The following is a 22,879-nucleotide window of genomic DNA, read 5'->3' on the forward strand; positions in this document are numbered from 1 at the left end:
CATCAAGATTCCTCTGAAGTATATAAGAAAGTGTAAGCCACGAGTGTATTTCACCTTTTTAATCACTATTTTAGATTTACTTGGTGTGACATTAATTATTAGAAGTACAAATATTCTTTGTGCCGTAATATGAGGTCATAAAAGTTGAATGCATGATAACTATTAAAATAAAAATTACCAAAATGCTGTTTAAAATAGTTACAGAATAGCATGTCATACCACACAGAACATGTCAACTTCCCAAAAGTAAATATACAGTACTGGGCAAAAGTTTGTACACATGACTATTTTTAAAGTTTTTGAAAGAAGCTTATCAAAGCTGCATTTATTTGATCAAAAATACAGAGAGAGAAAAAAAAACAACAGTAATATTGTGAAGTATTATTACAATTTAAAATAATGGTTTTCTATTTTAATATACTTAAAAATATTTATTTCTGTGACGCAAAGCTGAATTTTCAGCATTACAGTTTTCCGTATCGCATGATCCTTCAATCAGATATCATTCTAATATGCTGATTTGATATTATCAATGTTGGAAAAGTTGTGCTGCTTTGGAACCTGTGATAATTTTTTTTAGGATTCAATAGTGATTAAAAATTTCAAAAGAACAGCATTTATTCAGAATAGGAATCTTTTGTAACAATATAAATCTTTATTATCACTTTTTATCAATTTAACACGTACTTGCTAAAAGTATTCATTTTCATTTCTTTTTATATATATATATATACACTCACCTAAAGGATTATTAGGAACACCATACTAATTCTGTGTTTGACCCACTTTCGCCTTCAGAACTGCCTTAATTCTACGTGACATTGATTCAACAAGGTGCTGAAAGCATTCTTTAGAAATGTTGGCCCATATTGATAGGATAGCATCTTGCAGTTGATGGAGATTTGTGGGATGCACATCCAGGACACGAAGCTCCCGTTCCACCACATCCCAAAGATGCTCTATTGGGTTGAGATCTGGTGACTGTGGGGGCCGTTTTAGTACAGTGAACTCATTGTCATGTTCAAGAAACCAATTTGAAATGATTCGAGCTTTGTGACAAGTTGCATTATCCTGCTGGAAGTAGCCATCAGAGGATGGGTACATGGTGGCCATAAAGGGATCGACATGGTCAGAAACAATGCTCAGGTAGGCCGTAGCATTTAAACGATGCCCAATTGGCACTAAGGGGCTTAAAGTGTGCCAAGAAAACATCCCTACACCATTACACCACCTTCTTATTTGATGTCAGCGTAAAATAATAGTTTTTCCTCCTCTCCTTAAATAATCTATGTTCACAAGTAATTTATTCCTGTGATCAAAGCAAAATTTTCGGCACCATGCTCCAGTCTTCAGTGTCACATGAACCTTCAGAAATGATTTGGTGCCCAAAATACATTTATTCTTATTATCAATGTTGAAAATAGTTGTGCAGCTTAGTTCTTAATGCATGGAAACCATTATACATTTTCGAGCAGTCTTTGATGAATAGAAAGTTTAAAAGAACATCATTTATTTGCAATAGAAATGTTGCTATTGTTGTAAGATTATAAATGTCTTTACTGTCAGTTTTGATTAATTTAATGCGTTCTTGCTGAATAAAAGTATTAATTTCTTTTCTTCTTTTAATCCTCCCGAACTTACTGTTAAGCACAGTTTCATAAGCAGTGCCTCAGTGCGTAGATTTCTTGTTTTAACTGATAAAATATTGATTGCATTTGCCTAATTGATTTGCTCGAAATAAAACCGCCTTCTTATTTGATGTCAGCGTAAAAGAATAGTTTTTCCTCCTCTCCGCTAGATGGAGACTGACTAAACTCGTCATATATTCACTGAACTCTCGCGATATTACTGCGTCTCTCCGGCCTTCTTCCTTTTCCGGGAGTCTCTCAAGATGGTAGGTTCATGTCGTATTTGTGAAAAACTAAACTACAATAATCCAAACAAATCTTCTGTAAATATGATGCATATCAGAGTAGATAATATGAATAAGGCATATTTAGGAATTAATTCATCTTTTCAGGCCATTATTTTTTGCCTGGGATGAATGTTTAGATCGATGTTCGTACGATTAGTAGCTTCAGTCTTGCGGTTCAGTTCTCAGTCCAGCGTGATGGATTCTCAGGACCGTGTTAGTTTTTTAATGTTCCTGCGTAACGTGATTAAGTAGGAAGCTTATTTTTATTTTAGTAGGCAGTGTTTATCTGTTGGTTAAGAAGCTATCTGTCAAGTAAAGGCCCGTGTAAATCTGACGGTGGTTGTGATTCCCACAGGCGGACGCTGAGCAGAAGAAGAAGCGCACCTTCAGGAAATTCACCTACAGAGGTGTGGATCTGGACCAGCTGCTGGACATGTCCTAGTGAGTCAAGCCTCTGTCGCTTCACATTAAGTGTAAATGTTCCAGGGAATGTGTCAAGTTAATGAACGAGTGAGGAGAGAAGCAAGGAGTAGGTCACTCTAAAATGGCAATTGTCAACAAAAAACTTGAGAATTTACTGTGTTCACCGTTTCAAAACTGTGACTTTCTTATGAGGGAACAAAACATATTTGGTGGAATGTCCTGGTTGTTCTCTATGTAAGCTTGTTTCTGCCTCAGAGTAAAAAAAAATGTTGGTGACTGACTTTTCGTCTTAGAAATTGGATCTGTTTTCACATTTAGGATTTAAGGTAACTCCTCATAAGAAAAGTTTAAATAGTGACGTAAGCTAGGGCTGTCACTAGCGATTATTTATTTTGGTAACGTAATCGGCCGATTATTTTGAGTAATCGTTTTTTTTGTGTGGTTCTAAAAATAGACCTAGGCAAACAATATCCTTTAAAGGGACTTAAAATACATGTCGAATAACAGGCAAAAAGCAAGTTATCATATGGTTTAATAGAAATACTGTTAAAATACATAATGTAAACCCATATCTTGTGTACATTGTGTATTATAACAAATGGCACCAACGGCCTGGTGTTACACTTCACAGCAGATCAAAACCTTGTTTAATATTGGCCAAACTACATTTAAATGTTGCCTTAATCTTTAATATTTGGCCAGTTTACGATAGAAATGCTACAGTCACTAATTTCTTGAACAAGAATATGTGAACAACTGGACCCCGAAACATGTGAATTTAGAGTGAGGATTTAAACTTCTTTTGAAATCGTGATGAACAGTTTGTTATTTTTGAAAGAAATTGACAGCCCTAATAAACATACAATTCTGACTGTAATTTACCTTTTTTTAATTCCGTAGCAGGTTTCTGAAAGGAAAAAGTAAAAACTGAAATGTATTTCTGAGAAAGTCAATTGCGAGATGGAAACTGAGAAAACAAGTCAAAATTGACAAAGCACCATAAAAGTCCTTATTACCAGTGCGCCAATGTCAATACTTTAAGTTAAAAGTTCAGTCTCTAGCTTTTGCCTTGTGTAAGAAACCGGGGGATAAAGTCATGATCGTTTTCTAAACCAAACCGATAGAAGTTAAAATGCGTCCCTCTACCGCAGCTCAAATCTCGTTGGTGTATAGGATGAAATGTCTTGTGATCAATAAGCTTGAACATTCAGGTTTCTTCAACTTAAAAGTAAACATGTGATTGTGCTGTTTTCAGTTTAACTTCTATACTTGTTTTTTTGCCAATGTTTTAAACTCAAGTGTCATTATCAATGGTCTAATTGTGTTTGTATAGAAACATTGTTGATTTAAGATTTTATTATTATTAGTGAGCAGCTGATGCAGCTCTACTGTGCCAGACAGAGGAGGAGGCTGAACCGTGGCCTCAGGAGGAAGCAGCAGTCTCTCCTTAAACGCCTCCGTAAGGCCAAGAAGGAGGCACCTCCCATGGAGAAACCAGAGGTGGTGAAAACTCACCTGAGAGACATGGTCATCCTGCCGGAGATGGTTGGATCCATGGTCGGCGTTTACAACGGCAAGACCTTCAACCAGGTTGAAATCAAGGTGGGGATAAATCGCTGTTAAAAGTTTAAAAATATAAATACTAACAAAGTAATTTCAAGGACTCATTCTGAGTCCCACAAAGTATTGAATGCATTGTGAATGAATGCGTCTGCAGTGCTTCATTTTTCTTTATAAATGTAATGAATTTACACGATCCAGCAGGCTGCAGTTAATAGTGTTTTGTCTGTTTTTCAGCCTGAGATGATTGGTCATTACCTTGGAGAGTTCTCCATCACATACAAGCCTGTTAAACACGGTCGTCCGGGTATTGGAGCCACTCATTCTTCCCGCTTCATTCCTCTGAAGTAAAAATTGACTGTAAATAAAAGCCTCCAAAACAGCCTCTGATTTTGTCTTTTTTTTAAGCTCTATGCAATACAATTGGTAGCCTATCAAAGACTGCATTTGGGCTTCATATTAGTCTATTTTAGAATTCATGTGGGCTGTGTAGGAAGGTTAATGTCTGGATGTGAAGCAGACAGTTTTTTTTATTATACTCAATCACCCTTTTAACAGTAATTCAAAGGGCTGGAGTACTTTCAACATAAAAAGATTAAACCTATGAAAGAATAAAAATTCTGTTTTCCACCACAGATGAATAACTCAGAAATGGACATCAGCTGATATTAAACTGTAAATGCATAAACTAGATCCATCTATTTACAGCAAAGCACCCATAGTAATACTATTTCATTGTGAATTTTTAATATTTAATACTGAGATCATCACTTGTGTGAAATAAACATTTAAATAATAAACAATTAAAACATTTTGTCCTGTTACATTAACCCATGGTAGATATACAAATGCAAATGATTTGAATAGGCTGGTGTTATCCGATTGTAGTAAAAAAAATCCTTCTAGGAATTTCATTCAAAAGCTAAAAATAGTCAACCATACTGCTCTGGGACAAACGTCCCTCTGAGCTTAACCATGAGTCTGTTTGCTGCAGTCATACATAGACCAACTGGCAAATATCCAAGGACATTCAAATTGTTCCATTAAATATGTCCCACATGGAAGAGCAGAGCAAATGTAACACCTTTAAATGTATACCGTAGCTATTTCTTGCCCTTAGATCTGATGTCCACTGGGGACTCTGTCCCAGTATTGATGGTTTTTGGTGCAGTTGTTGGTCTTGTTAAGTTTGGCTGAGATTTGGAGGGTGATTTAGGAGCAGTTTTTGGTCTTGCTGTGTCCTCTGGAGGTTTGGTGGTGGTCTTTGTGGGGGCTGCTTCCTGTTTGGGTTTCGAGGCAGTTGCAGGCTGCCACAGGAAAAATTCATGTAAGAGAGTATTAACTATATCAGGGCACTCCATCATGACCATGTGACTTCCGTCATCAATGACCTTCAAGAACCCCAGCAAGAGGATCTACAAGAAGGTTAGTAAAGGAGGAAAGAATTATTGATATGTTTTCGCTCACTTATCAAAATATTTAAAATATCTGTGATCAAGTGCCACTTAAACTCAGAAACTCTTTTCACAGAATCTCTAATTACAGGAGGAAAAGGACACAACCTCACACTGACACAGCTTCATGGACAAGGCCCAAAGCTTGGAACATAAAATCATTGTACCTCTGCCATGCGCTGGTCCTCTTGTACTGGTACAAACTTGTCGTACATGCCGTGAACCAGCAGAACAGGCACTGTGATTTCAGCGTGGTAGACCTCATCACCCTCCGGCCAGTACTGTCCACTCATCATGGACCGCAGAACGAAGGAAGACACATTGAAGGCATTGTTCTCTTTAAGTAGCTTCTTTTCTCTTGTTCCCTGATGGGCAAATCCAGCCCTTGAAGAAAAAAAAAAGCATTTTTATTAGTAAAAAAAAAACCCATTAAATTAAATGGACAAGGTGGTTGCCAACCATACATACTCGTGTTCAAGCTGGCAAAAGGCAAGGCAGGCACAATATGTCCTGTCTACAATTATTCTTACATGAGGAAACTCCAGGTGAGGCACGGGGACAGGAAATTAAGGACACACGTGGGCAAGTTGAAGACAGAGCAGAGACTGGGCTCGAGTGCTGTTGGACCTCCACCATTAATCATCACAACTTTATGAACTTGTTCCGGATACTCATGAGCCAGGAAGGTACAAAACGAGACACTGCTCAAAGAAAAAAAATTCTCAAATTAGTGTGAAAATGTATCTGCATTTACCAGGCAAATGAGTAAATTTGCGGATCATTTCTCACCCATATGAGTGTCCAACTAAAATATTCCGCCTCTTTGCATATCGCTTGAAGATGATTCTAACGTCCTCAGCCAGAGCGTAAAAGGTATAGGCAGCAGGGATCTGAGGGGCTGAACTTGCACCATGGCCGACCAGATCTGGGGCGATGACCTCATAACCAAGTTGGGATAAATAGTCCAGTTGGCTTCCCCAGATATCCAGCGATCCCCCGACTCCATGTATGAAAAACAAGGCCACGTCAGGGTGAGTACCTTTGCAGCATGTGATCTTCCGCTCGCAGTCGATCACAATCGAGCGCTTGGGTTTGCGCCGTCTGCGCTGCACTTGCTGGAGATCGTGCTGGGGTGCAGGTTTGGTGTCGGTAGCCTGTCCTGGGGTGGCTGACCCTGGTGTGGGCTCAGTAGCCTGGCCTGCTGCAGGAGGCTCACAGTTGGAAACTTCCATATCCACAGTGCTGTCTCCGTTCTGATAGCGGACCAGCTCCGGATGGGTGGCTTCATTTACGTTCTCAATCAGAAGCTGTCCATTTCGGTACACTGAGATTTTGCGCTTGCAGCTCACAGTACCCCCTTCCCCAGTCCCTGGCTCCTCAACCACCGGTCTGTCTGGGATAATATGTCGAACTCTCAGAACCCTTCCTGGTTTCACCTCAACAAATTCGAAACCATCGGTGGGCTCGGATGATTCAATAGGGGCCACCACATTAGTAGATTTCCCTGTAAAGCAACAGAATATTCCATCCACAAAGCTGGTGAGCATGGTGAACGCCTGGGGAAATAAGAAGTACATTTGGGTTCTCAAAAAATCAATGCATTAGTACATGGACTTCTATAAAATTCAGATTGGCTGACCAAGGATCCACACACACTTGTATGATATATGATTTATCTCCAGTGTTCAACAAGCTACCCAGTTCAATCTAGCCAAAGAGTCTGATACTGCCTCCACCATGCTTGTTGTTGGAAATTAAAGGGTTCACCCAAAAATGAAAATTCTGTCAGTAATTACTCACCCTCATGTTGTTCCAAACCCGTAAGACCTTCGTTCATCTTCGGAACATGAATTAAGATTGAAGAAATCTGAGAGCTGGATCACTCCTCCATACTAGTCCATAGGCTTCTTCAGGGATTGAAACTTGCCGGCCTCGAAAAGTTATTAAAGACATCGTTAAAATAGTCTAAGTGACTACAGTGGCTCAATCTTAAGTTTATCAAACAACGAGAATACTTTTTGTGCGCAAAAAATAAATAAAAAAATAACGACTTTATTTCAACTATTAATTTCCTTCTCTGTGGGCCTCGAGTGAGTTCACTAGTGATATAGCGTAAGCTTCTGTTGTTGTACGTCACACGCATCACACACATGACCAGCGTCGGCCAATAATGAGCCTACGTGTGTCGTAGCTCTACGCTATCACACTACGTTAACTGACTAGAGGCCCACAGAGACTTGGTGACTTCACTTGGACTATTTTAACAATGTCTTTAATAACTTTTCGGGGAACAAGTCTCAATCCCTTAGAAGCCTATGGAGGATTGATCCATCTCTCAGATTTCATCAAAAATATCTTAATTCGTGTTCCGAAGATGAACGAAGGTCTTACGGGGTTGGAACAACATGAGGGTGAGTAAATACTTACAGAATGTTCATTTTTGGGTGAACTATCCCTTTAAGTTGTATGTTGGGTTGTTTTTGCATCAAATATAATGCTTTGCTTTTAAGTATATTATCTACACTTATTCTCACAGGACCACAGACTGTGCATCTCCATGAATGAGCATCTCCTTTCTCAAACGTGGTGTCCTTCTAGCCACTCTCCCCAAGATGCTGAATCTGTGAAAATACACTCATTCTGTCTGTCTATACATTTCTTTGTGTATTGTATAGTATTGTGTGCATGTTACAAACAGTAATGCATACTTGCAGATTCGCAAACTGTTTCATGGGGCAATAATGATTTCATTCTTTTACAAGGTGTGAATTATATGGAGTTTTGGCTGCCCCAAACTAATAGCACATCAAAATCTGAATTTTTACTCTTTTAATTTCCAATTTTTTACTTTAGATTTCATATTGCTCCTCAGTGGGCCTTAGTGCTTTGGTCTGGCCTTTAAAAAAAATGAATAGGTTTTTATCTGTATAATTGACATCAATGTACTTGAATTCATATAGACACAATGAAAGATCTTTTCTATGGCTGTCAGGTGAAAATCCTATGTAAATAGTCTACTTTGATAGAAGTGAATACTATTTGAAAGCAGTGTAACTAGTTGCATCAAAGTTCCAAACAGGCTTTGGCCTTGTAGGTTAAATACATTTATATTTCTTCACATTACTGTACAGTGAAATTATCTTACCTGATTACCAATGTTCCCGATACATGAAAAGGCTGGATCTCCGACTCCAGTACTGTCTCTTCCCAGTGTTATGAAATTGCGGGTTTATAATCTGCTACCCTCAATCCAATAATCTAATCTAAATCGAATCTGTCCCACGCAATAATTTTTTTAAAAATAAACTTCATTTGATGTTAAGAAAAAAACAAAACAAATAAGAGCAACAATGTGACTGTTTTTCACTTGCATTTACATCCTATCTTCCAAATCCACGTTCCAACATGGTCGCAGAGTAAGAACTTCAGATTAAAGCGGATTACACTTGTTGAGCATATGCTGTTACAGCCTCACTGAAAACGTGCCACTGACTGTCCAATTTTAAGTATTCAGCCATAATCTCTTGCCTTGAATTTATTATGAATGATCTTGACAATGAAAAGGTTTTAATTTTTATTTTGATTTCCAAAAACATTTTTGACCTCAAACATAGGAGTTGGGAAGGCTTCATAAGAACAAGAACATACAATTGCAGTCATTGTGGAAACTTGATATGCTAGATCAACTAGATTTAGACTCAAGATGGGCTACTCTCTGCACACAAGAGGTTTTAAATGCTTCCTTTACTCAAAACATTTTCCAAGCCACAATGCATGCATGATTTTTTTGTTTTTGTTTGTTAATGTTGATGGCTTCAATGCATTTCAATCTTTTCATCAAGAACATATGAACAAACTTTGCCAGGAAACGGCTAGAAACTGCCGACTTAACGTAACATGGTGTCTCCTGCCACAGTTAAAACAGTTTTACGGATGTAGTGGACTCTATTAAGCCCCATGTGTAAAGCTTCTACTGTTTATTGTACCACAACCACAGTTCACCGACTCCCTCTGCAGTTTAAGAGAGGAAGCTGCATAGATGCTCCTTAAATCTCAGGACTCCAACACAACTACAAACCCAGAAAACAAAGGAGAGACACTATTAATCTCTAACCTGGGAAAATCCCATCATTCGCAGAAATGGATTGCAACTGAATCGGCGCACAGGGATTAGGTCGGGCATTTGACTGCAGGTGATCGATTAATGATTCCAGAGAACTGCCGAAACTAACACAGCACTGAAAGCTTATATGACAACAGGAGGAAGTGAGAGAAGTCACCATTTGTATTCCTTCACATCATCATCTCCATCTGTGGCAACAGATTTGCAGTCCTAACAGTGCATTCATGCACAAGTATGCACCTGCTAGTAAGACCGTTACATTACCAACACGAAACACTACATCTAAATCTGCCAAACGAGGCAGTACATTTTGGAAATTTCCCTTTTTGGACACTTGACTTGAGACCCTGTGTTTTTAGTTTTAGTGCCTGTGGCTGAGTATATAATGAAAGCAAAAATCCACAGCTGAGATTACTAGGGTGTTTTTAAACTTAAATTGCATTGATAGTGTCCTAAACAAAATCATAATTTTCACACGTCTTCACAGCAGACATTCCTTATTATGTGCTTGTTGAATACCGCAGTACCCGCCCCCTCTCACCCCCAAGCAGTTCAGAGTTCAGCAGAATCTTCGAAGCTGGCAGTGGAAACCCGTCGTGCCCCCACACATTCACAACTGGGCACTGACTGCATCAGGAAGCACTCAGCAAAATAATAAAAGCACACTGTAAGATAAGTGTTCCATTTCCTTCTTTCTGAGATGAATTCCTGTGTGGTGTGCGGGTGTTGTGTCCGTTGGAAGGGGGGGGGTCCTCTACGAGTCCTCGTTCATCTCCTGGCTGTCTGTCCGGGCGATTTTGCGGGGCGGTGCTGGGCTGCCACCCTCCCCTTCTGCTTGCTCCTGCTCTCGCTTTTTAGCTGCATTCTGCAGGACAAAAAAGAAAAGAAAAAAGTTTTAGTTCATCTTTCAGAAAGCTGCATTTCTCACCAAAAAATTACATTTTTCCATTCCACTGTGCTGCTTTTCTAGCCTAGAAAATTATTTTGCAGCAAAGTGTCGTCTAGCAACTCTCCGTTGGCATTCGCGCTGGAAAAACCAAACTCTGGTCAGGCCAATCACATCGTGTATAGAGTTGGTGGGCGGGCTTAACATAATGACGGCAGAGTTGTGACGGTTCCGTGTGATTTCCAGGCAATTTGAATTCCCTGCTACTTGAAAACAAAGAAGATGCTGCTGGCGAACAGCGGTCTTTCGAATCGGCTTTGGCCGCGACTCTGGATGATTTGGAGTTAAGAGAACGTCACTTCTTAAAAAAAGGAAGATGTATTCGGAGTTTTGACGACAGGATACGGCAAAAGTTTAATATATCAACTAGCTCCTGGTGGAAAAACTCATGGGACTCAGCCACAGCCGTTCATTGCTCTGGTTGGTTGTAGCGCTATCCTATTGCGTGCAGAGGGAATTTGAAAGACAACAGTTTATCCTGCCCCTCGGATTGAGGTATGCCAATTGGGAGTTCCCAGACCTAACATCTTGATGTAGGTCTGGCTTGCCAGGCTACTGCTTGTCCATCATTTTTCCTATTTAAACTTGCACTTGATGGACACAGGGGTAAAAGAACCGTAACAACAGTATACTGTAAGAGAAACATTCCAATGCCAAACTGGCTGAACGCCACATTTCGAAGCTGCTGAGAGCGATGTTTAGGAAACTATGTACAAAACAAAAACAACAAAAATAACAGCGGTGAAAAAAGCAGTTAAGAAAGCACTGCATCGGATCATGGTGGTGGCTTGCACAAGCTCTTAAATTCAGCTCTCCAGTCAAGTCACAGGATGAATACAAAATCCAAGTTCTCCTAAACATGAGACATGCATTTTATTAAAGGGGTTATGACATGAGAAATCAAATTTTCCATGAGCTTTTGACACATAACAGGTCTTTGTACCATTATGACATGCTGCAAGTTTCATAGCTTAAAACGTTTCCCTACAGTATATTATTTATTTAATTATGTACCAAAAACAGCTTGTTTGAATATTGTGGGATCTGTGACGTCACCAGGGAAAACAGATTTGAAATGACTGCCTCTAGAGCAAGACAACAGCGAATCATAGCACTGTATGCTCCGCCCACTGGCATTCAGTCACTTAATGGCTGACACATATCAACACCAGATGAGAGCATCACACCAAAAACAAATAGATTATAATCACTGACGTGGTCTGCAGTGGATAAGGTACACACATACGCATTTCATTTCTGACGTAATCGAGACTGTTGTCAGAAAATAGAAGAGTGAGTGAACGTTCGCGTCCAGTTTAAACAGTTAGTTTGCGTCTTTGTACAGACTTCAGAATGATCCCAGCATCAGGAAATGGATGGTTTATTTGTTATGGCGTCCCGAATCACATCAGAGTACTACATGTTTGTTAGTAGCATTTGACTGTAGATTTTTTAGCAAACACGGCAAAGTGTAAGGGAGGGTACACAAACTTTTGTTGATAGATGAAGCAGTCAGCTGTCTGTGGCAGCAGCTACTTCGCAATTGATACTGTTCGCAATTGATTCTTAATTCACTGTTGATATGCAGTGACGTTATCTAAGAGTTTGAACTGTTTTACTACACAACAGTTTTTATTGGTAACGGGTTTCATTTCTCTGAGCCATATTTATTTGCACATTTTTGCACATTACCCCCATTTTTTACACCTTGGTGAGATTCCCCTGGCGATCGCAGAAAGCCATAGGTTTTTCAGAGGACCAAAAAATGTATGAAGGGACTTAAATTTGTCCAATGGTAATTGATTGAATGGTTGTGGTTTGCTATTGCCAGGGCTCGAATTTCTGCGCGGGATTGCGGGTATTGCGCATCATTTTAATCATTCCCGCAGGTCTTGCGTTTATAATGCGGGAAATTTCCGCAAACATTCATTAAATCTAGCATGTAGGTTGTATGAGTAAATTTCACCTAACAGATTATAAGATCAAATCAGTCATTTTAAAACTTTCTGCGAGACGCAATTTCACAAACAGCATGAGTGATTCAGCGTTGCCGCCAATGCCAAAAAAATGCATGTGGTACTATAATGAAAAAAGTATGGGCCGTTCACATTACGTCTTTTGCGCGCTCAAGTTTGGTATTTATTCTTTGCTGAAATGTCTTCGTCTTCATGGAGAACATGGCTCATGATTGCTTAGCAACAGGGAGCCCTTTTTAAAAGAGGAGAACGTGGCGCGGACTGCGCTTTACACGCAACATGTGAACGGCCCCTTAATGGATCCGTGCACTAGCTCTTAAAGTGAGAGTAGCCTAAAATGTGACTGTCATTATTGTATATAAAACAACAGAAGATAGCATTAATTGTAAGGAATCAGGATTAATAGCCTATGTATTCAAATTATACAGGACTGAAAGACTATTCCGTGATATTTTACATTTCATTATTTTTCTCCGTTTCTGTAGTATTTCTGAATACTAGGGTTGACCTAAACTTTTCTCTTTATTTCATGTATTTATTTGTGCTACTTTTTTTTCCAATTTAATTTAAAGATTGAAATCAGACTTCCCTTTGTTGTGTAAACTCTAAAAAATGATCCCATTGCAAAAACACAAATACAATGAGTGAGCAAACATTTAGGGGATTTTTCCAAAATGAAATTCAGGCCCTGATTGCTGCGATCTCATGTGAGTGACAGGTAGTTAGGCATGTGCCGGTATCAAATTTTCATGCTGCGATTAATTGATTGAGCTTTTATCACGGTATACGGTATTATTACGATAATTTAATTGCACAAGAGAAACGGATGGATTAGGGGGATGTAAAAAAAAAACATGGAAAATAAGCTAATGCACGTTCTAAAAATCTAAATTTGGATCTATTATTTTTCACTGTATTTTGAAATGCCTACGATAACAATATCGTGCATATTCATTACTGCGATTTATCGCATTACCGAATACCGGGACATGTCTACAGGTAGTCCTGCCCTCGTGCCAGTAAATACGTCATCAGAGAAGTCAACGAATGCAGTGCATGAGTGAATGAAATGAGTCAATGTATCCATCACCATGCGGTTGCTTTGTCAACCAAGATCTTGATGAACACTTGCCTTTTTGTCCCACTGTTGATGAAGATAACGCAAAAGGATGTTTGTCTTCTCTGTGACAATGACTAAGAGGAGAGAAAGAACAAACTAAAATTAGGCTTCAGACTGAAACAAAGTGTTTTAAGAGAAACATCAGCTTTCATTTTACTGTGCAACGTGGTTCTACAACAGGCTGGTTGTACAACAGGCCTTCATCCATCAGATATACAAGAACTCACTCTGCTCGGAGGGATACTCTCGTGTTGGCAGATATACTGACGGCCTTCTGTTCTGTAACACACAAAAAATGGACTGTTAATGTGATTTAAACAAAACCTGAAAATGTAATTCACAGCTGCAGTGTGAAAATGCACACTGAATATTCAGAAAGACGATTAACATCTCAGTCATGAAGAACATTGCAAAATGAATCATTTAGGCCAGCAAACCTTACCGATGCTTTACATACGGAGTCCGCATGAAATCTGCTGAAGTTTGTCTTATTATACACCGGTAGTCCTTTCAGAAAATCTGCCTTCAAAATGTTCAGAGACAAAAAGAGGTTAAAATGCTTACTAGAAATATACCTGAAGTGCTACATCAGTACACTTGATATTGGACAGATCCTCGTCTAGAGGGGAAAGACATTTTCTTTCATTTTCTTCTTAGGTGTTCACTTATTCCGGAGTAGGCATTAAAGACATGATTCAGTGAATATAAATGATCTTTTACAACACAAATGTTTAGTGACAGTTTAGATACAGACACAGACAGATATCAACTGAATGAACTACTGCACATAAAATAATCCCAGAAAAATATCAGTTAGGTTACCCATGATTGTACATCGATTGATCATAATACCCATTAGCCAATGATCTTATAGACTTGAAATAGTCAGTGAAGCAGGACTCATTTAGCTAACAATCAATAACATGAGGAACCTTAACAGCACCTATATAAATACACATCTAAAAAAAATATCTAATTTCAGAAATTTCCTGAGAGAGTAAACTCATATTCAGATTGGAGGATGATGCATGTCAACCTTTGGGCGTTGCCAGTCTAACTTAGTCCACTAGATCTGTAACTTAGAGGGTATATGATTGATATTTTTAATTCGAGTTCTTTAAAATAATAACTGATCGAAATAACACTAATAAAATGAATATATTCACGTCGTGACTGTTTAACAAAAGCTTAGGCGAGTCTCGCCCTTATCAGCATGCTAATACGAGCTAACACATTAGCATGACATGTTTGATGTGATTTAAATGTAATTCAAATACCAAATCACCTGATAACCATAAAATAAAAGTTTTAGTACGCCTAGTAACAGGATTCAACCATGATAATATGTTTATTTTAGGCTGTTGGTGTAAGAAAATTGTACATGAAGTAGTGATGAGTGTTTGAAGCGGCCTAGCATGCTAACTCTATAACCAAAGCACCCTGTCAGCTGAAAACGACTAAAATATTATCTACGTAGAGCAGGTTTTTGCATGCAACATGATATTTCAGCGCCCAGTCCTTTACAACTGCGCGTAACTAACGTTACTCATCTGAAACAAGGAAAATGAAGCTGCGAGTGCAGAAACTTACTTTGTCCATGGTGAAGTCAGTTCAGTCCTGTAGCTGTTTGTGCTCAGACAGGCCTGAACACTGACAGAAATCTGAGGTTTGAACCCGGTTCCACTCACTCACTCACCACTGAACACGACACTAATACACAGACCAACACACAGAAATAAGCTAGAGAATGCAACGAGCGAAACGAATGTCAAGCGACTCTGACTCACTCACTCACTCACTCACTCACTCTCTCTCTCTCTCTCTCTCTCTCTCTCTCTCTCTCTCTCTCTCTCTCGCAGTTGCAAAAAGATTCCCCATGGTAACCGTAGTGTCCTTCAAAATACAATAATTACTGCAGTTGTTACTACATTAAAACTGTGGTAACCTATTATCAAAATAAGAAAGAAAAGTAAACAAGTTTAAAAAAAAAGTATATTGGTAGTGCAATTTTAATTAGTCCAATAATATACTTATGTTTCTCTTAATTAACCCTTGTATAATGTTAAAAATGTGGGTTTTTATGGATACGATTTTTATGGAAGGGGTAAGTTGATTCAATACAATTCATCAAAAATCACACTATGGCAAACTAAGTGAAAACAGCAAATATGTACCATTAAAGGGGTGGTAAAACACGATTTCACTTTTCTAACTTTAGCTAGTGTGTAATGTTGCTGTTTGAGCATAAACAACATCTGCAAAGTTATATCGCTCAAAGTTCAAAGCAAAGGGAGATATTTGATTTTAAAGAAATCAATTTCTAAGGACTACAGCAAACGGCCGGTACGGACTACACGACATTCCTCCAGGGTTGCTGACGTCACTAACCCCTAAACCCCTCCTCCGAGAATACTGAATAAGGGGGGCGAGGCCATTTTATATTGCTTTGGAGAAGAGTTGTTGTGCTATATTAGGCTGGAGTATTGTTGCCGCAGTGCCGTCGAAAATTGCATGTCCACTTTGTTCAGCCTTTATAGGGACGGTGGAGTTAGGGATCAATGGTTTAAATTTATTTTTAACTCTGTCCCTCATAATTATGACCCAAATCTCGTTCTCTGTGCTGCACATTTTACGGAGGAAAGCAATCTTCGCGGATTCAATGCAGGATTCGCACATCGGCTTGTGCTGAAAGATGGAGCAGTTCCAACTTTAAGAACAGAAGCTTTTGTTTACGGGCCACAACCTGTAAGTATGATTTATTTTTCGTCGATGTGTTTTCCTGTAATAGTTCGTATTGTTAATTGTACGGTGTGTGGCTCTGCAAGCCAATTTGTTAAAAGCTCATTCATACTTAACATTATCCGACAAACACCTAACGTTACAAACTGTTTTTTTTTTTTAAATCTCAACAGCGAACTTGGAATTAGTGTAAATTATTCTTTGATTAGAGCTTTTATGCATTCTTTATCTACATGCTTGTTTATCTACAGCCATGCTAAACATGGTTCTGTGTTTGATTCGGCTACTGTAACTTTAGTAAAGCCAATGTTTAGTGTTCGTTTTGGGTTAATAGTTCTGGCGACAGATATTTGTCTACAATCGTTCTAAAAATTCAAAAGTAACGGTGGCATACAGTCAGAAACGATCACTATAGATCCGCAGTCTTTACTCAAAAAAATCCTTTTGAGAGCTGTAGTATAATTTGTTACAACGATTATATGAAATTCTTGTTTATGAAGCTTATTTTTTGTAATACTATAATAATTAGTACAATTAAATAACAGCGTATCTAAAAAGTAATGAGAGAACAACAAAAAACAAACCTTTCTGAAACGTCGTTTAACAGCCGTTCTTGAACAGGTTCTGCTCGATCATCTTCAATAACATTCTCTCTCACAGATAAAAGAGTCTGCCAATTGCATAAATGTTAATACTCTTCTTGAGAAAGTGACATAACAAAACACATTAAAAAAAAGTTTCGTTTTAGGTCACGGCTGCCCAGCTGCAGCTGAATTGACCCGCAAGTTTTATAATTAAGAAATTGTTATCTTGTGGAATGCACGTACACAGAGTATCCACATTTTGCAGGCATTTTCATGCTCCTAAGAAAATTTCAAGACAACAATTACAGGAGATAGTTTACCCAAAAATGAAAACACCCTCATGTTGTTTCAAGCCTGTATTAATTTCACTCTTCTGCTGAACACAAAAGAAGATACTTTGAAAAATGTGGGTAATCAAACAGTTGATGGGCCCCATTGACTTCCATAGTCTGGGAAAAAAAAATACTATGGAAGTAAATGGGGCCCATCAACTCTTTGGTAATTCATATTCTTCAAAATATCTTCTTTTGTGTTCAGCAGAAGAGAGAAATTTACAGGTTTGTAACAACTTGAGGGTGAGTAAATGATGACAAAATTTTTATTTTTGGGTAAACTATCCCTTTGACTAGTTTTTCCATCAACTCAGAAATTGAAATCAGTCAAAATGAACCGCAATATTTAAAACATATCGTAGCCTACAAAAAAGACTGTGCAAATTCATATGATTTGTAGCCACCAATTTGCCAAAACGTTAAATAGTTAGCAATTATGAGTGTTGAAAATAGCAGCATATTAGAAATCTGCAACTGAAAGAGAAACTGAAAGACAATACAGTAAATTAAATCTGTTTATTATCCCATTTCAATTCTTACAAAAATATGACAAAATAAAAGAAATAAATAATCCCTTTCCCTAAAACTGTTTTCTTTAATAAAGAAAAGTTTTACAGTGAAACATTGGAAGAGCTCATGATAGGTTTGTGAGGTTGCCTTCAGAGAGGGAATTCTGTGGCCCCCTCGTCACAATCAGTTCATATTTCACAGTTAGACCGAATGTAAAGCAGTTCTTACATGACAAACCTACGCAGCCTCGTGATGCTTTCAGCTAGCGGCAGCTTAACTATTCACATCTTTCAATTAAACAACAATAAGGGAAACATAAATGTCATTAGGCCAGAGCTGAAGGTCTGACTACATTAACTGTATGATGTGGACGGAAGATACAGGGATGACAAAACATTACAGCAGCCTCACGGCAATCGAAGATACCGTGATCTATTATATTGCAGAGTTCAGGTCAAAAAGAAAGCAACAAACAACCAAAAATGCCTGTTACTAACAAATTATTCACCAATTATTGACAGTCCATTAAGTCTCAGTGAATGAGCATCAGACAGCTAAAGACGGTTTATCTTCTACTCTTTTAAATATAACATATCCAACCTATATCAAATTTTAAATTCAAATCCAATGAGGAATGTGTATTAGTTGTTATAATATAACTAATATTTCAAGACCCAAAGGAAGTATACTGCTGTGTCAGGCCAGGTTGTTGTAGTGGATGAATTTGTCAATGAAATGAAATAACTTAGTGGCTTGATAAACATGTACTAAACATAAAACAGATTCAAATCACCATTCAGGCCAAAATATTATTGCAACAATGTCTGCTCAGCAAATCCTGTCAACCAAATATAGAACAAATGCATAGCTTGTTTTATTTTTGTCTATGGAACTAAAAAGTAAAACTGTAAAAATCCATTACTTGAGGCACCTCTCGTCTCTTCATGACCTTACACTGGAATATAAGCTCATACACACATTCCACTGCTTCACAGAAACCCTTCATAGGGTGTGACAGGTTTTTGATAGCAACAACTGAGCACATTGTGTGGAGATAAGAGCCTCCCCTCAGTTGCTCCGGTCAAACTTACAGTAATTCAAAGAAGTTCTTTCAAAAACACACACTCAAACTGCCTCTAAAGACAGAGATGGTTTGTTTGAGAAACTAATACGTCTTCCTTCACATTTCCAAACCGAAGCATGTGCTTAGCAGCTTTACACTAAAATAATGTGCAAAGAGGCAAATATTAGTTTTGCTTCAGTAAAAAAAGAAACAATTATATAAATAAGTAGACTTGATCACATGAATGATAACAAATGGTGAATATTAAACTGGAGTAAAAAAGTGAAAGTATATTATTTCAGTAGTGTATTAATAAAAAATAAAATACAGCATTTTCATATGTAATGAGGCATCGTACTGCTTATGTTGGCTTGCAGGATGATTATTATTTAATAATTATTAAAGCATTATAATAATACATGTGAAAGTTGAAATACCAACTCATTCTTTATTATTAGTAATCTCCAAATTTTAGAATGACAGGAAAGTCTTCAAAACTATGAAATAATACAAATGTAAGTATTGGAAATCTTATATTTGAGCTCCTTCAAACTCAGCAATTCAAATTCAACTTTTGTAAAAATCAAGCATTTAAGCAGAAACCTTGACAGCACAAGGTTTGACTGGAGATGGATGAAATGTCAGACACACAGCTGTCTCAAGATGTTTCAACACTATCTTGCTCACAGTTTCAAATCTGATGTGATGTAGTTAAGAGGGGTTAAAGTCTGCTGTGTGTAACATATCAGCTTGAAGGTTCAAAACAGAGCTATAATGATAAGAATATTGGTGGCAATGTAATATGATGACCATCAAATTTAGGAAATGACACCAATTTTTATGATAGGTATTTATGGCCCTGTTTTCCTGGTATTAAGATGCGTTTTGCTCAATCGGATCACAATTAGATGAGGGAGAGACATTCCCGTTTACATCTGGTGTTTTAATCTGTCTCTTTTGTCCACTTTCAACCACTTCTGTCCTGATTTCTTCGAGGGCAGGGTCTATGGGCGGGTAAATGTTTGGGGTTTTTCAGGACTTTCGATCTAATGGACAAAATAACCATAAACAATTTACATATGAACGCGCACGGAGACAACGGAAACACAGCTTTCGTTTCTGCTCTGATAGCTACAAGACCAAGCCGAACGCTGTGAGTGTGACAAAGTTTAAATCCCGTCTGGCTAGCGTGCTTCCCATAATGTTTATGCATTAGGTCAGTGGGCGGAGAGTAGACGGCCTTCTGTGACTGTTTGAACACATTCGACCACCTGAGCGTCTACACTATGAAAGCAATCCGGTCGAATGCGTTTTCGACTACCTCTGGAAGTGGTCGAAAGTGGACAAGCTCAAAACATTTTAGACCCCGTTTACACCTGTATTTAGCTTCATCCACTTGTGATCCGATCGACCAAACGCATCTTAATACCAGGTGTAAACACTACAGGGCCTATCCGGCCTCTCCTGATGCCTTCGTGTAGGCTACAGCGCTTCACGATAGTGCGAAATGGATATGAATTTTGAGACAAACAAGTAATCGACATCACACACCCCTTCATATTTGTCTTTTTTCAGTTTTCATTATTGATTTTTTTTATTGATTAATTAACATGAAAATATTGCCATTGGGGCCTATTATTCGGTAAAGACTTACTAAACCACCAGTAGTTTTAGCTTGTGAAGTTGCTATTGCTCTACTAAACCAGCTGTTTTAAACGCATACAAAAGTTCTCAGGCCTAAAATCACCCATTGTTGGAACTGCTGCTTATTGTGTGATTATTGTTGTTATGATATTATGGAGGTCATACTGTGTGATTGGTAAAAATTTTACAATTATCTAGTAATTAAACATTGCACTTTAAAAACCGTCAGAAACGCAGCTCATGCATTCCTATTTGGGTTGCATTAAAGGCAATGTGTGTGCGATTAAGTGTTTGGAGGGGGGTCTTTTCTATGAAGTTCTCCTGTAATATAGCAAAGCATTAACCATTATGGGGCGAATTCACTAAACAGTTGCACCACCGTAGCATTTCCGCACAAAACCATGCGTCTTGTTTACTAGCTCCAATCCAACTAAACCAGGTTCTATATGCGCCGATATAGCACTGTGCCATGCGTATTTAAATGACGTCATTGTCATTCTTTCATCGTCAGCTCACTTTCTATCCAAATGAAGCGCTGACAGAAAACAGATTTTAATGGATGTTTGTGTGCATTTTGCAGTAGTAATTGTAGCAAGCAAATATTTTCTGACCTTTTTAAAAAGTTCCTGCTGTGAAAATTGCACCGCCTGCTGTCTCTAAGCTATTGTCTGAAAACAAGGCGCAAGTACTTTCGTGGCAACCATTACCTGATTCGCTTAAGTGAATCGGGTGCTAAAACAACGCAGACAACACGTGCAAATACACAACGCTAATTTGTGGGCGCAATATTCTAAAGCCGAAAGTAAACTTCTCTAGTCCGTGTTCCGCTCCGTCTTGCAGACAGTCAGCATGACCAGTTTTTCGTCAATTATTCAGTCCGCTGATGTCCATGCACCCCATCTGCTTGGAGCCCAATTTTTGTGTCCAAGTGATCTTGTGCATGTAAAACAGTGCATGTGTGAGCGATTTTAGCGCTCAAAAAGAAAAGTCCAGTAGGTAGCACCCAACATATACATCTGTGCTCAGTCACACTTTGAAGTGCTTGCGCACACAATTGTGTGTTAGATGGAGCAGAACACGGAAAATGAAGTATTCCCGGGCCTTAAGTGAATTCCCCCTGGTCTATTTTACTTAACAGCTTCCAGGTCAAGTCTTACACAGCCTCAAAAACAGAAGAGAACCTTCCCCTTTCCACTCTCCCTCCCTCAGTGTTACTAAGCAGTTTCACACACTGTTTTTTAATGGAGATCATTTTCTTGTTACATCTTAGGACCTGAAGGATCAGCATCGGATGAGGATCCATTCTCCCCATTCTCTCCACAAGGGGATGGGATTTCGTCTGGGACCCCGTTGAGGTCAGACTTATTGGGGGGCTTGTCGTGCATCTGTCCGCCATCCCCTGGTTTTGAAGATTGAGCCCCATTTACACTTGTCCCTCCTTCAGATTTCCCAAAGTTAAAGAGTTTCCCAGGATTGAAGGACTTGTTGGGTGATTGGGACCTCTCCGCCCTCTCCTGAACTGGAGGAACTGTTGACGTACTAGAGGAAGCTGTCGCAGTCTCTTTCTTGTTCTCGGGAGACTTCAGGAACTTGAAACTAAGAAAACCCGGTAGCTTGGGTTCACTACCCGTCGGCGACTGTGGGGAACGGGCTGTGCCGGAAGAAAACTTGTTCTGTAGAGGGATTATCTGCTTTAGTTTCATGACATTGTTGTTACCGAGAAGTGAGCTGGGTCGCTTGGGTTTCTCCCCCCCAGAAGCGCTTCCCCCACCCCCTGGTCTGGACTTGCCACTTTGGCTCTTGTCATGGTGGTGGTCGCCACCCGAGGAGTCTGAGCGTCCATCGTCTCGATCCCGCCGGGCCTGATACTCTGCCTGGCGCTGCCGCTCCTCTTCCTCACGCTTCCTCCTCTGCTGCTGCTGGAAATGCTGCTGTGCCTGACGCTCGTGCTTCTGAAAACACATGTCCACCAGCAATGAATCCAGTTGCTGCCACAATTCTAGAGTCAGGATGTTGCTATGCAGTTGTTAAGGTGATTTGGGTGTTTTAGTATGTTTCTATGAAGAGCTTAGGGTGTTCTAGGTCAGTGGTTCTCAACCTTTTCGACTCAAAGGGCCCCCATATGTCCAACATGATATTCAAAGCCCCCATATAGGCTAAGATATTGATAGTTATTTAAGTTTTAAATATGGATATTCTCTTACACGAACGCATAGCTTCACTTCAGAAGGCCTTTATTAACCCCCAGAGCCATGTGGAGCACTTTTATCATGGATGGATGCACTTTTATGGACTTCAAAACATAAACGGCCATTCACTGCCATTATAAAGCTTGGAAGAGCTAGGACATTTTTTAATATAACTCCGTTTGTTTTCGTATGAATGAAGAATTTCATATACACTTAGGATGGCTTAAGGGTGAGTAAATCATGGGGTAATTTTCTCATTTTTGGGTGAACTATCCCTTTAAAACATTTTTATGAACAGAAA

At 38.9% G+C, this 22,879-nt stretch overlaps 4 protein-coding genes across 5 annotated transcripts in view; 1 reads left to right on the forward strand and 3 right to left on the reverse strand.

Annotated features, from left to right (window-relative positions):
* Window positions 1-1,853: 1,853 nt before the first annotated feature.
* Window positions 1,854-4,281, forward strand: rps15 (ribosomal protein S15). The gene is made up of 4 exons (XM_077202699.1): window positions 1,854-1,894; window positions 2,271-2,356; window positions 3,706-3,940; window positions 4,136-4,281. Exons 1-4 carry the CDS (start codon window positions 1,892-1,894, stop codon window positions 4,247-4,249), a joined length of 438 nt encoding a protein of 145 aa, XP_077058814.1. The 5' UTR covers window positions 1,854-1,891; the 3' UTR covers window positions 4,250-4,281.
* A 107-nt stretch (window positions 4,282-4,388) lies between these two features.
* Window positions 4,389-8,631, reverse strand: abhd8b (abhydrolase domain containing 8b). 2 transcript variants are annotated; one of them, XM_077202697.1, is made up of 5 exons: window positions 7,153-7,487; window positions 6,142-6,908; window positions 5,883-6,053; window positions 5,520-5,736; window positions 4,389-5,313 (listed from the first exon to the last, which is right to left on the reverse strand). In XM_077202697.1, the coding sequence occupies exons 1-5, from the start codon at window positions 7,156-7,158 to the stop codon at window positions 5,002-5,004; spliced, it is 1,473 nt and encodes a 490-aa protein (XP_077058812.1). In that variant the 5' UTR covers window positions 7,159-7,487; the 3' UTR covers window positions 4,389-5,001. The 2 variants fall into 2 exon arrangements, with proteins under 2 accessions (XP_077058812.1, XP_077058813.1); XM_077202698.1 differs by lacking the exon at window positions 7,153-7,487 and adding an exon at window positions 8,498-8,631 and having other exon boundaries at window positions 4,886-5,313.
* A 282-nt stretch (window positions 8,632-8,913) lies between these two features.
* On the reverse strand, window positions 8,914-15,419 carry dda1 (DET1 and DDB1 associated 1). The gene is made up of 5 exons (XM_077202700.1): window positions 15,108-15,419; window positions 13,960-14,040; window positions 13,745-13,796; window positions 13,530-13,591; window positions 8,914-10,340 (listed from the first exon to the last, which is right to left on the reverse strand). The coding sequence occupies exons 1-5, from the start codon at window positions 15,114-15,116 to the stop codon at window positions 10,230-10,232; spliced, it is 315 nt and encodes a 104-aa protein (XP_077058815.1). The 5' UTR covers window positions 15,117-15,419; the 3' UTR covers window positions 8,914-10,229.
* A 2,254-nt stretch (window positions 15,420-17,673) lies between these two features.
* Window positions 17,674-22,879, reverse strand: part of ano8b (anoctamin 8b) — a 38,156-nt gene continuing 32,950 nt past the window's right edge. Inside the window, exon 17 of the mRNA XM_077202701.1 lies at window positions 17,674-22,341. Coding sequence (XP_077058816.1) covers window positions 21,649-22,341 — 693 coding nt within the window. The 3' untranslated portion in view covers window positions 17,674-21,648. The remainder of the gene's footprint in view (window positions 22,342-22,879) is intronic.

This window comes from Siphateles boraxobius, unplaced genomic scaffold (assembly GCF_051911475.1).
Source record: "Siphateles boraxobius isolate OS27281-9 unplaced genomic scaffold, OSU_SipBor_1 5, whole genome shotgun sequence".
NCBI lineage: Eukaryota > Metazoa > Chordata > Actinopteri > Cypriniformes > Leuciscidae > Siphateles > Siphateles boraxobius.